Here is an 18195-nt window from a genome sequence, read left to right as displayed (position 1 = left end):
AAACATCAAACACTTCATCACACTCTTTTAACTATAGTCCAGTAATAGATTATCATCAAGTCAAGCTTTTACTGTCACCAAATATAGGGGAAACTTAAAACTGTATTTTGTAGAGTGAAAGGAAGATGAGCATTACTTGTATAAATGTACTAAGTTGGAACACAGATTTTCAAAAGCAACACTCAAACAATAAAAAAGATTCATCAGGGGTGGGAAGTGCACCACATGTTCACAGTTTGAGCAGAGGAAAATATCCAACATGTGTATAACTAAATGTACATACAAACACTCAGCTATCTATATTTTCTTTCTCCTTTGATTAAACAACCATTAAAAGTTAACTGATCTTTTTCTAGTTTATTTATGCCATTGAGAATCACCTCAATTCGACTGTTTTACTTAATGCATACCAGATATTTTTACTTTCTCTATGTAGAACTTTAAGATTTATTCATGCCCATAACATACATTAATTAGACACTACTTATAAATAACCTCCAATAAGAAGATCTATTTGAATAGGACACAATTACTTCAGGGCTTGTGTCTTTTCAATCAGTCAGTGTCCCTGCAGTGTTTAGAGTGGCAGAGGGGAAGTGGCCTGTGGTTAAACAGAGGAAATACCAAGGAATTTTAATAGAGCAAATAGTCTCTTTACTTCCTACAGGGTACTACTTCAAAGGCAGCCCTGCTCCAGAGCAGACAATGTGTTAGAGGGGCCATCAGTCATTTAATAGCATGTCAAGTCTACTCAAAACTTACATGCAGACTAAGATAAATACCACATAACTGAGACAATAGGTACCATCCTGCAGTCCTTACTCTAATAAATGCTGTTGTGCCTGGATTCTATGATTCTATGATTATGTAGGCAATCATAAACAAGATGGTATTACAGCTCCAGAGTATGAAATAATAACTAAACGATCAAGGCAAGATTAATAAATCGCCCAGGGAAGTCTGAACTTGAAGCTGACAACATAATAAAACCAGAAACTAGTATAAACGTTTAATAATCTAAAATGTTACATTCATTGTGAGCAATAAAGACAAAGGGAGTTTTATGCTAATTGGAAAGAGTGTAATCTTTACTGATCTAAAATAATTATATTGTGGTATATTCAGGTTTACTATACACAATGGCATTAAGTACGTAAGCAAAAATAAATCAAATACAAACTGCATCTGCACGTTTCTGTAAACGTAAAAATATGTAATGACTTTTAACAGTGATAATTCACTTACAAGCTGATGCAAAACTTGACATAAATGTACACAGTAATTATGAGCATGTGGAGTATCCTGCTTATGTCTGGTGAAACATACAATAGACATACTGAGCCAAAACACTTTATGCCTAATGATCACTTAAAAACACCTAACAGAGGAGTGTAAACCTTCAACAGGTCCATCCAACACAAAGATTTAGGTCTCGAGCTTCCTCAGGGTTTGAAGTTTGTTTTTTCCACACTCTTATACATTTCCCAATGCTTTCGCTTTTCTAAAGTATGCCCTACAAACTTCTGAACTGTGTGTCGCACTAACGTTCCCAAAGGATCTGATCTGAGACCAAGGAAATCTTTAGTGACAGTCTAACAAAAAGGAAAAGCAATGAAAGTCAGTTGTGTTCCCTCCGGTGTTCCTGGATCACCACGCTTCAACTACAGTTGTTCCTAGAATCAGGAAAACGGTGGAAAGAAAAACAAAAAACCAACAACATTCACCTCCTCAAAATAAAAACACCGATTCCCCCTAAAAAAAAAAAAAAAAAAAAAAAAAAAGCCCCCACCCAAACCACAAAACTCAAGTTACTTAAAAATACCAAAAAAAAGGAAAAGCAACCAAGGGAAGTCTCGCAGCAAAACACACCAGAAACAGGAACAAAAGGCAAAGACCAGTAACAAAATGTTTATCACCTTCCTCCCCGCTTCCCCCTCCTGTAAATTTCCTACATCCTCTGTAAAATGACCAGGCCTGGAGCTAAGACCCCAAGCCGGCCTCGAGTCATTACAATAACAAAGCCCAAGTGACCGCTTTTATCCTCCTTGCAGCTCAGGTCGACCGAAGGAAGGGGCGAGCACTGGTGGTAAAAGACCTGTTGAGTGACTTCTTCACACTCGCCGGTTACAAGATGCCTCCTTCCCCCAGGCGAGAAACCCATAAATATCCCTTCCCGGGAAATGCCACCCTCTCTCCCGGCCGCAAACTAACTACCAGATGCGGAGCCCTGGAGCAGCTTGATGAGTTGCAGAAGACGTTTTTCCCCTCCGTAGCAGCCCGCTCCCTCCTTGCACACCCGGAGAAGTGCCCGCCCCACCTGTACTGCTCACACACGGCCACGGGACAGAACCCAAACCCCCAAGCTGGAAACCCTCCCGCACGTCCCCTCAAGCCCCGCCGTTCGCAAAAGCCCCGCTGGGCGCGCTGCCCTGCCCGCCCGGGCACCGGCACCCGCCGGGCTCTACTCACCCTCCCTCCGCACGCATCGGCCGCCGAGCCCCTCCGGCCGCCGGCCACCCCCGCGGCCCCAGCGAGCTGGCGACCACCGAAACAGGCAAGGAGGGCGACCAGGAGGCAGCCGAGCATCAGCCCAGGTGCCATGGTGGCAGCACGGCAGGCGCGGAGCGCGGAGCCAGCGCCGGGGCGGAGGGGCCGCTGCCGCCGCTCTGTGCATGCGCGGCCCGGGGGCGGCCGGGGGGCTCCTCCTCGGCCCGGGGGCTCCTCCTCGGCCCGGGGGCTCCTCCTCGGCCGGGCTCGGCCCCGCTCCCCCCTCCCCGGGCGGGGCAGGGCTGCTCTGCCCCTCGGGAGGGGGAGCTCAGCGGAATCTGCAAAGAGTCCCAATAAACCTCATCGGCTTTCCCGATCCTTTCTGCCTCGCGCGATGCCACACGCCTGAGCTGCTGCACCGCAGACCTGGAGACCGCTCACTGCAACCTATGGCTTTTGGCTTTTTTTTCCCCTGCACGCAAGAAGGATGGGTGCCTCTGCACCAACAGGACTGATGTTCGTGGAACCACAGCGGTGCAGGCCACGTACTTTGCCAGATCAGGATCACAGGCCAAAAAAAGCCATAGGTCTGCAACAACTGAAACGCAATGCATGAAACACTGAGACATACAAGCTGGGCAGTAGCCAGAAAGCAGCAAAATTATTCGTGTTATTTACTAAGACCTTAAAGTTATTAGCACACCGCAAAGATGTCATCTGGCATAATCAGCTTTGATGTTCCTTTTCCAATAGTTCAGCTTCAGTTAATAACAAAGTGATGCATCTGAAAAAAATATTATCTCCATGCTGCTCCCACGTGCACCTGACTAACATGACTGAACTGACCGAGTACTTAAGTATTTCACTGCTTTGTATTCATACAAAACAATTTCCTCTGAAATCTTCTGTGGAAAAAGATAGGGGAGAGGTAAGAATCAAATGACAGAAGTTAACATTTTTAGCTAGATTCTCCAAAATGCTGCTAGCGAATGCAAGGGCAAAAGTGGCTGTGGGGACTCTGCATTTCTGTAGGCTCCTTTGTACTTTTTACAACAGGCTCTTGTTTCCAAATATTATAGAAAGCACAATATTCAAAAGTTATGGGTATCAATATCATGCATTCTACAGCTGGTTTTGCTTGCCACTGGTACCCTCTTTCTTAAAGCTAAAAAACTTTTTTTTCTTACCCTTTTCTTCTGAGCAGCTGTTCCCAGATGGAGGGCACAATGAGAACTCAAGTTTCTATTAAAACATGAAAACTTGTGTAATAGAAAGTTCTGACAATATGGTTAGAATTTCCCTACTAAATTCTTCTATTGCTCTCCAAAAATTCCTTCTTAGACCTCAAAGTTGTATGCTCCATCCATACTTTGTATTTCTAACACTGAAATCACTCTCAAGAGAGACAGTCCTTGATGGCAAAAGGAGGCATGAAAACAGCTCACTTTTGGGCCAGAAAGCACACTTCATGCTTGTAGAAGTATTCAGCTCAGTAAGACAATCATGACTCGTGTAATATCACATTTCTGTTATAGATCAACACCATTCACTGTAAGAAAAAGAGGATGAGCTACGGTGAGCCACATAGACAGTACACTCAAAGATCAGCAGCATTTCAGAAACCCCTTACAGGTCTGGAACCACTAAGTATCATCTCACTCTCCACAAAAGCACAATTAAGATCCCAGAACAGAAAACCCACCAAGTGAGGGTCTTCTGGCAGATACTCGAAGGCAGAAAACCAGATCTTCAGAAAATAACCCCTTACACTAAAGTGTCCCACTGACATGGGGATGAAGATTTAGAATAAAAGGGAGGAAGAAAGATTTTTAAGTATGAAACCTTAAGAATGAAACTGGTGTGAACATGCCAGTTTTGAAAGATCTGCCTAAGCTCAAGTGATATAATAAGACAGTGATCCCAGGCCATAAAACTTAATTGAAATTTGAATCAAATCAATCATTATGAATACTTATCTTGTTCAAGGCAACTTTTAAGTCACTAGGCCTTGAGAAATATGCCAAAAATTCATAAAAACACCAAGTTCTGAGAGAAAAATCTGTATTACTAGTCCCATGTTATAGATGGGGAAACTTAAGCACAGAGCCATAAAGATGCCTGCTTTCATGTCTTGCACACATGCTCAAGGCTAAACCAGTAATTAGATTTGGAGTAAAAAAGAATCTGCCCCCTAGTAAGACAGGAAAAGACCCCTGGGTGTAGTGGGTTTTGTTTTTAATTTACTTCTTTGTCAGACACACACTCTGCTTCCTAAGGTCACCCAGACATTACCAGTGGGTACTTACAATCATGTTGGCCATGGAGCCCAGATCCAGGCTCCAGAACAATTCCATCCAACTGGCTGCTTGTATCCTGCAAGTGGCAAAGAGCACAGCATGCTGTCCTGGCAGCCAGCTGCCTCCTGCTGTGCCCAAACATTTATTGGCACTCGGGAGTAGCTGCTGCTGTGTCCAGATGGGACTTAAAAGTGGAATTAGATGCATAAATTCTGCTTTGACACTGGCAGCCACCACTTCTATATGCAGATGCTTTCCAACAAGTCCTGAAACTGAGTATCCAGTCCCTAATGCTGAGTATGCTAGATCTTACAGAATCCCCTGTAGTGCACTGAGATTAATACTCCTCTCCTGCTCACTTTTTATGCCACATTGTCACGTCTGAGCTTTTCTCTTAAAACTCTCAAGTCTGTCTTCAGCTATTTGGAGATATTTTGAGGCTTGCAAAGTTCAGAGAGTAGGAAGTAAATGGTCTCATGACCTTTCTGGATGAGTTGATGTCTTCTGTAGGATATTACACTTAATGACCAAGGAAGTTTCAAGTCCTATATTCCTCAAGGCTCAAATTAGCATCAGATGTAAGAGTCAGTTATGGCACAAAGGAACTGACCGAAATAAACCAAAAGGTCTTTATATGGAAATTACCTCTCATCACCATCACAATAACAATTTATTAGTGACCTGTGGATGCAAATCTTCATTCAATATTGCCACTCCCCAGACCTCACAGTTCTCTGTACTGTGTGCAGGCCAGCTGGTTCTGTTGGCAAAGAATGTTTGCAGCCAGAAGTCAACTCTGTATTTCCCTTAAGTTTTGCATCTGTTTATTCATATGAACATAATAAAGGAACATAGTCAGAGATGATTCAACTTACTGATGTGCCACCAAATACACTCCTTCCTGATCCAAAAGTGTGCTGAACCAACTCAGTCTGTGGCCGCATGTCATTTCTGAGAAAAGAGGGAGCAGGGCAGGATCCAATCTTTCAGCAGCAGTCTTCTGTTACACTGGATTAGGTGTAATATGAAACTGCACTTTCAGAGAAAAGTAGATTTGTGATGCAATGAAAATTAGAAGTTCCATGGAAGAGTCATTTTTCAATTAAAATTCTGTTGAACTAGGAATAGTCCAAACCAACAAGTGTATCCCCAAAGTTATGTATCTTTTATTCTTTAGCAGTAATGGAATAATTTTTCATGTTAAATATTAAAATTATATTTTCCTGCAATATAGACATGAATCATCTAAATCAACTATTAAAAACATAAATCAAGATCCCCACAATGCAATTTGAATAAATGTCAAAAATATTAATAAGCAACATTTCTACAAAAGTTTCTCAATTTTACTTTTCAACTCAGCCCTTTCTTATTACAGCACAAAACTTTCCATCCAGACATCTTGTCATTTTCTTTCTGCAAGGAAATATAGCAGGAGAGGACAACCCTAACCCGATTTTAAAGTCTATTTTGAAATTCAACAGCATCCTGTAGCAATGTCTGTAAAATTAATCCTAGTACATTAAGGGACCCCTCACTGAGCATAACCTGCCTTAAACCCTTTCCCACTTAACTGAGGAAAAGTAATTTGCTCGAGCACTTCAGGATGACATCATTTGTTATTTGAGACCAAAAGCTGAGGGCAATTAAGGCTAAAGAAAATGTTTTTAAGATTTTTATAATTAAAATGCATTGAGAAATTAGTAACAGACACCATTACTTAACAATAGGAACATTGCTGGAAGAATTAAAAAAATCTTACTATTGTGTAACCATTTTGGAAGACGATTGGAAAACACTGTCAATAGCACCTCCTTCTACTCCCACTACGGGAAATGCACAAACAGAAGAAATTACAAAGTCTGGAAAAGCATATGGAAATTGCAATCTTTGTTTATATGATACATAATATTCCGGAGAAGAATTGTAAAACATGTTATAGCAGATTTACAAAAGAATCTACAGCATTTCTGCAAGACTGGGATAAACAAACAAACAAACAAAAAACCAAACAAACAAACAAACAAACAAAAAGAGGAAGGGCCCTGTTAGGAATGACAGTTGTTGCTGACAGCCCTACCTCTCAAACAAACTCAAGGTTCATTTTTTCTACAGTCTGGCACACTCTTTTAAAACAAAAATCTGAAATTTGAAGCAGTCAGATATCAGGACTGAGTTAGCTGCTTATTTTTGGAAAGGGTAAGATAAATATACAGATAATCATAGACTGATCAAACACAATTAACAATATTACTTAATACTTACATGGTAAATTAATGCATGTTATTATACATTACAATAGATAATTATTATGTTTTTAATTATATTATAATAGTAACAATCACTGAAAACACCTCATAAACTGTAAATTGTGATAAAACTTATTGCCTAGGACCATATATTTACAGAAGAAACAGACTGGATCCATTTCCTCATTTAAACAAGAATAGGAGGTTTTCCACCTAACTTACATTTCACAAAAATATCCAGTCATAGCCAACTGCATTCTAAGAGCAATTCTGACGCCTCATTGGAATGCTTCCCCATGACTTCCTTTTTCTGTCTAAATGAATTACAACAATTAGCAATTAGACTGTCAGATAGACACATCCTGTAGCACAGAATAAAGCACTGTTCCAATTCTGAAGAGAGAATTGCATTTCACTGTATGCCTCATGTCCAAGAAGCCATCTGGTAACTTACAGATATTTTAATAAAGAAAGAAATCATAGTGGATACCATCACATTTTTTAATATTGTACCCAAGACAAACTGTTAAGAAATGCACAGTATTTAAAAAACACAAAGTCATTGTCAGGGGGATTAGACTAGATGATCTTTCAACGTCCCTTCCAACCCCTAAGATTCTGTGATTCTGTGATTTCTTGTCCTTCTAATGTGATAAAACAATGAAAAATTAAAGTTTTACAAGTTTTATACTATAAGGGGTGTTTTTAAGAATTAACAGCCACTTTGCCTAATGCTTTCTGTAATGTAAAAAGATTCCGCCACTCTAAATTGACTTGGTTGGGCATTCCTTTAAACATGTATTCATGAAAGCAGCCTAAATTAATTTAAAGGCAAGATTTTAAAATGTTGGCTGTCCAAAACTGTATTATTAAGGTGATAGCTAATTATGAATAAAAGTTCGGAATATCAAAAATACTAAGCACCCACCAATTTTCACTAGGGTCAGATGCATATTGACCATCCAGAACTTTTAAGAATCAGGCCCAACATCAAGCAGCTGTATGCACACACAGTATAAATTTGGCCACAAAGTTAGTACAACAATTAAAATCAGTAGAAACTTGCTGGCATTCTGTCTACCTGCAGCCTAGCTCATGCTTTCAGATTTTACTCAGAATTAATTTAACATGTAGAACTGTAATTATAAAATCAAGCCACAAGAGGGCAAAAGCAACCCAGTATTCCTAGACGCGTTTAAAATACACTGTTCCAAGTCGGATTTAAAAAGAAAAAGCCAAGTGTTTTAGATGCAGCTAATATATAGCCAACAATCTTTAATGCAGAATAACTGACATGCTATCCTCTGAGTTTCTTTATTATGGCATAGCTCACAGAAAATCCCATTTTGCCAAGGCGCAGGCAACACGCCGCTTGTCCAATCACTCTAATATCGACACCATAACACATTCATACCATCAAATACAAAACACACACGGCGGTACGAGAGTCACAGGCAATCGTGCTACAACTGCACCCAAGTCTCTATATCCCTAAGCTTTTTTTATCATGTTCTTACTGATAATAAACAGCATCGTGTAAAAACAGGTGTTAGAATAAATGAAATTTGTTGCTTTTCCTAAACTCAGCAAATAGATTATTAGTTTTCCATTTTGCTAGTCAGTCTAAACCAGCAAAACTGCCGTGCTAATACTGAGCCAGGCTGACACAGTAGCTTACTTTCTGAGATTCACCTGATTTGTGCCCAGAAAATTCTGCTGGCCCGCACCAGTATCAGCTTCGGGTGCCCAAAACAGAAAGACTGATTTTCCACGTTTGCTGCTTTCCCCCCTCGTCATGTCATGCAATTAAAGAGAGTATTCCCCCACAAAGCAATCTAGAACCGATGGCTCTTCAACAGCCTTAGATTGCCTTCCCTCACTAACAATCCTGTTTACCCTTCATGACCGCATGAACTTCCTTTGTAACGCAATCAGATGGGATCTTCTTCCCACCCCCCCACCGAGATTATATCAGATTAGAAAATCCTGTGAAGTCCAGATTTATATTTTGTAAGATTAAAAAAAAATCAGCTGTATGAGAGAAAGTGATGGCCACAATTTAAATCCAAGCCGATAAAAGTAGGTACAAAGTTACAGGTTCTCCTTTAACTTGTTGATGCATTTACTTTGTGAAGAGCAAATTAAGCCCAAATTAATCAAATAATGCAATTACATTGTTAAACCTTCTGCTCCTCAGCACTATGTGTGACACACTTTGCACCTTACACCAGTCATTCTTCTGGTAACATTTGCTAATTGAGAGCTGGCTACCAGGGCTGGTGCTATTATTATTCTGCTAGTATTCTGCTCCTCTTAAATTGCTTTGTCAGACTTCCGTCACTTGAGACAAGTTCCATTATAGGAGACATTAGGTGTATTTAGGTATTTGCTAGATAATAGAGCAAGGTTCTTAGGCATCAATCTGTACAGATTAGTCTAATCTGTTGCTGCTGGAAACCTTGTTTCCAGCAGTAAATTAGACAATAGTTTCAAATTACCTACAATGAGGTTAAAGCTATAGGCAATGTGTGTTTTAAGGTGAGAAGAAAAACAAGATAGAACTCATGCATTCCCAATATTGTCTTTACCTTTACCAGATCTGAATTGAAATTCCAATTTCTCTTAAAACTATTCCTAGTGGATTTGGCTCCATTTAGATAGCTTTATTTGTAAATGTCCTCTTAAGTGTTTTTGAATGCAGGATATAAAAGAACTTCAGTTAGTAATGTTATTTCCCGAATCCGCCAAAGCATGAATAACTAACATTTCAATATTGGATAAAAGTTTGTTATTTTCACACTGACATAAGATTTCCAGAAGCAAAGTCAAACAATTCGATATTTTAGAGACTATATAAAAATGAAGACAATCAGCCCATTTGGCTTAAGACAGGTTCTCAGTAATATTTTACAGAAAATACAGAAACAGCTTTTATTTAAAGTCTTATATCTCAAGCTTTCATCCAAAAGATCAACTAAGGACTGAAGTCAGATCGTATTTCCCTTTAGCCTTTATTACTATGAGACTACATAAAATTAAGGGGGTTTTATCACCCTTTTTCTCAAACTTACCTTTAATTCTATAGGACAGTAGATATCATGGATACAAGGATCGAGAATGGAAAAGCAATACTTGTTTCGTTCATGATATGACAGGTACCATGTTATTTCACAAAACCCTAAACTGCATTTCAAGGAAGTACTTAAACCTTTGTTGAACAAGGAACAGAGTAAACCCACACTTACCTTTGCCTATATCAAGGCCATAAAGAGTTGGGTGTTTGTTTAGTTCTTTTTTAGTACAAAGCTCTCCTCACGCATTTTGACTTCAGGCTGAATATCAAATATGAGGATAATTAACTGTCATGTACTGTTGGATAAAAATTAGTTCAAAATCCTAAGATGAATGGCAATGATCTGGATATCTGGTTTGGTACCAAGTGATTTGATCTTATGGAATGCTGTATCTGTTGTTAAATGACAAGAGGGCAACTTCCATAACTGGACCCCTTACTTATATTGACAAGAGAGGGGATACCCAACTTCAAGTATTACAAAGAAAAATGCCCTAAATTAGTTAAAATATTACTTTAAAAATATAGTTTTCAGCTTATTTTAACAAATTTTTCAAACTGAAGAGTCAGTTGAATACTAGGCCTTCCATTTGAGACACCTTTTTCTAAAAATTATGTTATTTATGAAAACTACCATACTCTATAAATTCCCTATCGAAACTTCAATGTAATGCACAATGTCTTTCAGGTAGCAAAATCTATGTTGTGTATTTCAGCCTTTAAACAGAATTATTTTTAAAACTACGAAGCTTTGTTAAGTCCTCTTCAGTTAAGTTGCAGCAATGTACACTAGCTGAAAATCTTGTGCAACCTACAGTTTGGATTTCTTTAAACTGCAGAAATATCTACACCTTTCAGAAAATACTTATTAAAATATATAGGAAAAGTCCACTCGTTCCACAAAGAGTAGATTATAACAACACTTGAAATATTTACAGTTTATTTGAGTGAAAATTAAGATAAACTTTCAAATCTGGAGATAAAATTATAATTAATATTTCATCATTACTTAATACAAGGTATGAAATTCCAATAATTTCTCGTGTTCTACTGCAGTGCCACAACACCAAACCATCCTTCTTTCTACTCTAGCAGGCTGGAAGTGAAAGTATTTTTCACCATTAGAAACTGCGATTCTCGGTGTGATCTTTTCAGCTTTGCACGGCGGTTCTGGAACCAGATCTATAACGGCAAAAAAGGGCATGTTTTTCAGAAACACAGCACTGTAAACAGAATAAGCTTTGAAAGTTAAATATATTCACAAAATTCGACACTATTTTGTGCAATGACAGTAGTTTAGAAGTTCAATGCAAATTTTAATGGTAGAGAATGGCATTATCTGCAATAATTTATGTAGCAGACAAAAAAAAATACCTCCATCTTAACTGGAAAGTGAGGACCAGCTTCACTGCAATTAGTATAAAAACTAGTACTAACTGACACTCAATCAGACTCTGGAAGATCTGAGCGTCTAGAATTCACACTCAAGTCTTAGGGTGTTACATCTTCAGCTGCTTATTAGTTGCAGCATGGAGCTTGCCATCAACCCCAATATAGTACTAGTATCAAAAGCTTAATAAACCTCAAGGTGAAGCTTGAATTCTAGTATTTCTGGTGTGCTTCTTATCACATTGGACTACTTGTAAATCAATAATTAAAATCCCTGAGTAGATTTTGCTTTTGTCCAGAGAAACCAATGTTTGAGTCTACATCTTCAACATGTGTGCTCTACTGACAGTCTCACAAAATACTTAGACATTTATACAAATTATTTTAATAATGGTTTCAAATTTGTGTTTCAAATATGGGGTGACAAGCATAATATAAACATGATTTTTAAGCATGGAAGCAAATTATTAAGTTCTGCACATGATAACTAGAGATTAACAGAGCAGATATGGAAATATTGTAGTAATTAATTCCTCATCAACACTATGGAAGAAGGTTTAAGATTTCAAAAGGAACTCAGTGGCTTCCATGTCACAAATCACTGAATGCATACCACATATATAAATGTACATGGTATTAAGCTGAGATGATGATGATGATGATAATAACAATAATAATAATAATAATAATAATAATAATAATAATAATAATAATAATAATAATAATAATAATAATGTCAAACTACTTATTTATATAACCAGAGAGTACATGTAGATGGAATTACACAAAAGTATAAAAATTTTAATTACCTGTATCCTGTCTTCATCTAAATCTAACTTGTGAGCTAGCTCTTCTCTAATATCAATGCCAGGGTAGGAGTTCATTTTAAAAACATCTTCCAAGACTTCAATCTGAAGGGATTAAAACAAAGTTGTTGAGTAGTTATCACTATCTCAATAGGAGTAACAAAGAAAATAAATCCAAAAAACATTTTAGTTTGTTAAATGTGAGACTTCAAAACAGTGTTTGCACAATTCTGATTCATACAAAGGTCTGCTGAAATTAGCAATATTACTGTTAATTTACACTAACTGCTGATCACATTTCTCTCAGCAGATGTACCTCATACTGAATTAGCTAGCTGTTACAGCCTTCTACCAACATTTCACTAAACTACATTGTTACTCATGAGTTAAATACTAATAAAATCCCTACCTGGTTTCTAGTGAATGCAGTTCTTGGTCTTCTACCCCTGTACCAGCTCAAGTCTCGCTTGAAAGACAGCCTTTCAGAGACTGAAAAATAGTTTTCACACTTCAAAATTTTCTCCTCTTGTACTGGATTATTGTTGGCATGAAATAATGCATTTTCATAGCAAACAACAGGAATTTGGAGATGGGGATTGCTGTCATCACCTAAAACTAGAAAAAGCAAGGAAATGATAACTTCAATGTACTGGTTTTCAGTAGAAACATTAAAATATGTACATTTTTAAAGGAGTAGCAGATTAAGAGGTTACAAAAGAGACTGCAGACTTACCCAAGGTTGTGCATGCATCCATCCATGGTCTGTGAGGTTTCACAGCTGGAATGCCATCTTTTTTCTGCTCCAGTCCCAAAATACTTTCAATGGAAAACGAGCACTGTGTGGTTTTATTTTCTACAAACCCAGGCACTTTCCGGAGATTCTGAGAGGCCGATGCATTAGCAACACACAGCGCTGTACTTGCCATGCTTTCCCCTTCAGCCAGCACAGCATGTGTACTGTACTTGCATTTCTCCCCAAGTCCTCCTTATAGCTATGTTGACAAGGGGGTTGGATTTGCGACGTCATTAATTAAAATCTTTTATTAGAAAGTTTTAGCATGTCAATGAAAACTCTCCCACTAAGAGGCACGAGAAGTTAATTGTTTATTTGTTTGCAAGTAATTAGCAACTAATGGTGACACTAGGGGGGCCACCATGAGGGACAAAAAGTGTTATCTCTCCTAACCAGAACATCGACTTAACTTTCTCAGAAGAAGCTGTGCACAAATATAGTAATTCTCTTTTATTTGAAGTCATTAATGTATAAAATCAGGTTTTTTAAAAAACTTTAAACTCTAACGGACTCCACTCACCTAAACATAGCAGCATGATAGGAAACCAGTCAAGTAATAAGTAATCTCATTTAAGTGAATTTCCTTCCAAGGAAATTTAAAAAATAATCTCTTAATGCTATTAGGGTAATCCCGATGAAAATGCCTCTGTTTTTTCATATGCATATGTAATGGTGAACGTGGTCAATAAAACAACAATAGCTTTTGGCACAAGACACTGTGCAGCAGGTTGGCAGTGTTGTCAAAGCTCAGTGTAATTGCCTTCCAAGTGCCTGGATTATTTAACAGCAACAGTTGCACCAGTTTAAATAATTCATACATTCATTTTTTTTTAATTAAAATAACTTTGTTGCACTTTTTTGAAACATAACATATGCAACATTTCCTAGCAATTCTTTACAAGATAAAGGCAAAACTTTAATAGAAGCAGTACACTCAAATTTACTGGTTTAAAAAGATCCTTTTACTTCTAGATATTCAACCCTTCTTGTAGGCTTGTAACCAACAGAAATGTATTTTAATCCTACAAACACACAAAATTACCAGAAATCATTACTAACAGCGAGAAAGAAGGTAAAGGTTTTGTAATGAGGTTGAGAGCTCGAAAACAGAATTCTGATTTCATTCATTATAAAGAACACTTTATATATTTCAGCTCATCTGTCAGCCAACACAGCACTTTACACACCACATGTTCAAAACCAGCTTTTGGTTCAGGATAACCTCTCTACAGAGATTCCTCCTTTTCTTACTTTGGACAAGGCTTTATCTGAAGACAAGCAAAAATGGAAGCAAAATTTTAATTTCAGGATGTACAAGTTGTCCCTCCCAAATAAGACTTAAGTTGGAGCACGCTCCGTAGAAGCACATGAGGACACAGGCAGTGTGATTTTAAAAGAAAAATCTGGCCCTCTTGTTTTTTCTTGTTTTACTGCTTCCTCAGAGTAGTTTATTCTGTGTAATCAGTCACATTCATATGGCTAACAACTAATATTAAGGAAATAAACACTATCTCCTCTGTAGTTTTGTAAACAACCCAAGACTAATTTTTCAGAATAAACAGAAGCAGGAAAATTGCTAAGGAAATGGCACAATCTAGAATTGACAATACTGTGTCGAGGGAGATTCTACAGAGAAAAGTGCAATCCATGTGTGTCTTTGTATCAGATGTTCAGTGAAGAATGTTGACTTACAGGACTGATAACACAGTGTGCAAGGAGATTGCTGTCAAACCAAACTATCAAAAAAATGACAATTCCAAAAGTGATATATACCAAGGACATCTTATCAGCTTGTATAAGCAGACCTGGACGTGGCACAACTATAACTGCAATGACCACCTGTAAGCCAAGCTCCAAGACTCACTAAAGGCTTCAGCAACCACAAAATACAGACATACAGAAAAGCCATAAGGACCTATGGATGAAACCATTGCTTGCTGGAGTATTTGATCAACTAGGGGTCAGCGGGAAGCAGAGTTAAACAAGGGCATTACAACCCTCTGTGTTTCAGTATAGCTGTTCCCAACAAGGCAACCTATGACCTTAGAAAAGCAGTAGGATTCCTTTTCTTGACTGCAGACAGTTACTTTGAATACTCAGACTGCACACCAGGTCCATAGGTTACTAAAGAGATGATGCAAAGCCTCTCATATAGCAGTGACTGGTAAATAAGTTTTCGGCCTCCACAGTTTCTACACAGAACACCAGCTTTTTTTAAAGATTAAAAAAAATCCCCACAAAACTCATTAAGTCAAAAAAGATAACCACACATCTTCTGTACTGAACTTGGAGCTGCTCACCCATTCTATATCAAAGAGGTGAAAAGAATGATCACTGATAGAGAGACAGCCTCTTGAATCCAGAAACTAATAAAAGGCTTAATAATAAAACCCCTCATTTTGTGAATGTAGCCACTGAAATATATTAACATTCTTGTTTTAAAACAGAGTTCATGACTGCAACTGCAAATAGGAACAAAAAATACCAGTTCAGAAGGTCACAAGTAGATGCTCATTCTTTGTTCTGAGAAATTCTGTGAAACTGAAACACTCTGTATATCTAACAGGCCTATATAATGATAATGCAGCTCCACATAAATGTTTTAAAAAATTTCACAAGAAAAGAGCAATTATTCTAAAGATAAGAAGTCTTCATTATACCAAAATTCCATTATACCCCTGGATATGTTCAAGGTCAGGTTGGATGGACATTCAAGCGACCAGTGGAAAATTCTGCAAAGGGCTGGTTGCAACTAGAACTTGAAAGGGCCTTTCCAGCCCAAACAATTCTACGGTTCTAGAACAACATAACACAGAGAAAAGACTACTAGAAAGTCTGGCTGAAGGTCTAGTACTCAAATGTTGCTAGGTTTCTTTGAAGAGAAGCTCGCTTAGATGTAGAAGAAAGCTATTTGTTATCAAGATAAACAGTCAACAAATCTTTCAGTAAGAAATCAGGATGAAAATACTTTTTCCACAGGGAAGAAAAAGTTTTAGATCCAAGAATACCTGGTAGTAAAGAACCAGATTAAATTTCTACAAATTCCCACTGAAAGCATAAATAGACCTTAAGCCTTCACTCAAAAATTATTATTTTATTATTTTGGCCCATTAGAAATGATCCTTCCTTTGCTACCCATAAGAAATTACCTATGGATTTGTAGCTAAATACTACTGTTGTAGAGGCAATTAGAGCAACACATTAAGTTGAAAATCCTAAGTAATCAATCATAGGAGAAATCACTGCTCCTTGAATATGCTAATCCAATCCTCTTACAGATTCACACACTTGATGAGGCAGCAAACTAATCTCCCTTTCAGATTTTGCACCACTGTCTTTTGCCCAAGGACAGTAGAGTTCATCTGTTTAGTAGATGAAGCTCTTGTTCTTTAGAGATCTGAAGCCTCTAAAGACTGTTTATACCAGCTGAAGAGACCACACCAAGAGCTCTTGGTGGCTTTGGTCTAAAACCCTAATTCTTACTGTTGCTACCTTTGCTACTGTCACTCATTGCTACTCCACTGCCAGATCACCTTTCACAATAGTCTGTGCAATATTTTTAGCTTTTTAAAAAGGTATGAATAGCGTATTTATCTTTCTTGATTACTTATCACACTCAAAAAAACTGTCTTTCATTTCACCTTTCCCATAGTTTCTTTTCCCAACTGCAACACTAATCAACTCAGATGTTCTATTGCATGTAGCTCTCTTTCATATATTTTTTGAACATGAGTAACTAAGATTACATTCAAAGCCAACTTCAAAACTCAGAAGATTGGGAGGTTTTTTTATACAAGAATGCCTCAAAACCCTTAGCACTAATTTTTGTGAGTCATGACTAGGAGCAGTTAGCTATTTCCAGGCTGAAGTAAAAGCTGTTTTGAGCCAAGAAGATTAAATGAACACAGATAAATTCAAGGTAAATCCAAGGGTGGTACTAGGAACAGTCTGAGAAACAGTGAGTTAGACAGGGACATACAGATCAAGCCTACCTTATCCAGACAGGTACTTTCACCCTTCAGCAGAGGCAAAACATTCTCTCCATTAGTGAACACATCTGGAATCCTCTAAGGACCTGTTGGCTGCTCTTCTCCCTGTTTACATAGTACCAGCTGTTAGCTCCCCACATTTTTAAGGCCTCTTAGTAAGTATTTTGCAGAAAGAACAACAAAAAACCCAGCCCACAAATCAAAAAACTCAACAGAAAACAAACAAACAAAACCCAACACACTAACAAAAAGTCTACCAGGCTGAAAAAATTGCAGCATTAAAAAACACACTTATTAGAGGGTTCAGAGAGATTCTTCATTTCATTACTATCAGCTCTTATCTGTCACTGTCAAATTTATATCTCAAGTAACACTTTTGGATGCCTTGTAGCATTTGTAAAAAATGTACACTAAGGGTAAGAACAAGACTAGTATTATTTTACAAAATGTTTAAACATAACACATCTATTTAAGAAACTAACTACTAATTCTTGCCACTAAAGTGAACTAAGTAATTAAACTTAGTCACCAAGATTAACAGAAACAAAACACATTTTTACTCTACATGCCAGCTGAGATACCAAAACACATTTCTGCATATTAAAGATACATTTGTCAGGGTTTTGTTTTTTCTTCTATGAACATTTACTTCTTAAAGAGGTCTTCTCTATTCATAGAAGCTCAATGAAGAGTTGGTGGTTTGTTGTTTTTTTCCTCTGCCACTTACAACTGTAAATACACTAAGCTAAGTAAACCCAAATCTGTTTCAAGTTGCTACCTTCCTGAATCCTGCTATGGAAATGCATCTTATAGCACAAAACAGAGCACTTCTTAAAGGAGACTGCTGTAAAACTGAAGTCACAAGTTAGCTGATCTCAAAACCAGAAACTCATGCACTTAAATATAGGTCATGAACTAACGCTAGTTTTCTGTCACACAATAATTACAGATAAAATAGTCTTTAAAATAGCTTGTAAGATAACTCTATATCATTACCCTCATATGACAAGGAAAGAGAAGTGGTGTGACTTGCTAAAGTCTGGTGAGTCACCAGCTGAGCTGGTAAATTAACTGACTGAACCAAGATGCAACTTTGAAATTTCCTCACCACT

At 37.8% G+C, this 18195-nt stretch overlaps 2 protein-coding genes across 2 annotated transcripts in view; both read right to left on the bottom strand.

Annotated features, from left to right (window-relative positions):
• The window catches only part of IL17RD (interleukin 17 receptor D), a 62023-nt gene extending 44846 nt beyond the window's left edge, over window positions 1–17177 (bottom strand). The window contains exon 1 of the mRNA XM_051627578.1: window positions 17087–17177. The gene's annotated coding sequence lies outside the window, so the exon portion shown is untranslated. The remainder of the gene's footprint in view (window positions 1–17086) is intronic.
• On the bottom strand, window positions 11030–17183 carry HESX1 (HESX homeobox 1). Its single transcript, XM_051627579.1, has 5 exons — window positions 17087–17183; window positions 13035–13293; window positions 12711–12916; window positions 12305–12406; window positions 11030–11288 (listed from the first exon to the last, which is right to left on the bottom strand). Exons 2-5 carry the CDS (start codon window positions 13225–13227, stop codon window positions 11190–11192), a joined length of 600 nt encoding a protein of 199 aa, XP_051483539.1. The 5' UTR covers window positions 13228–13293; window positions 17087–17183; the 3' UTR covers window positions 11030–11189.
• Window positions 17184–18195: the final 1012 nt, after the last annotated feature.

This window comes from Apus apus, chromosome 9, assembly GCF_020740795.1.
Source record: "Apus apus isolate bApuApu2 chromosome 9, bApuApu2.pri.cur, whole genome shotgun sequence".
NCBI classification, from domain to species: domain Eukaryota; kingdom Metazoa; phylum Chordata; class Aves; order Apodiformes; family Apodidae; genus Apus; species Apus apus.
Note: the sequence above shows the minus strand (reverse complement) of the source record. Positions and strands in the feature narration are given on the sequence as shown.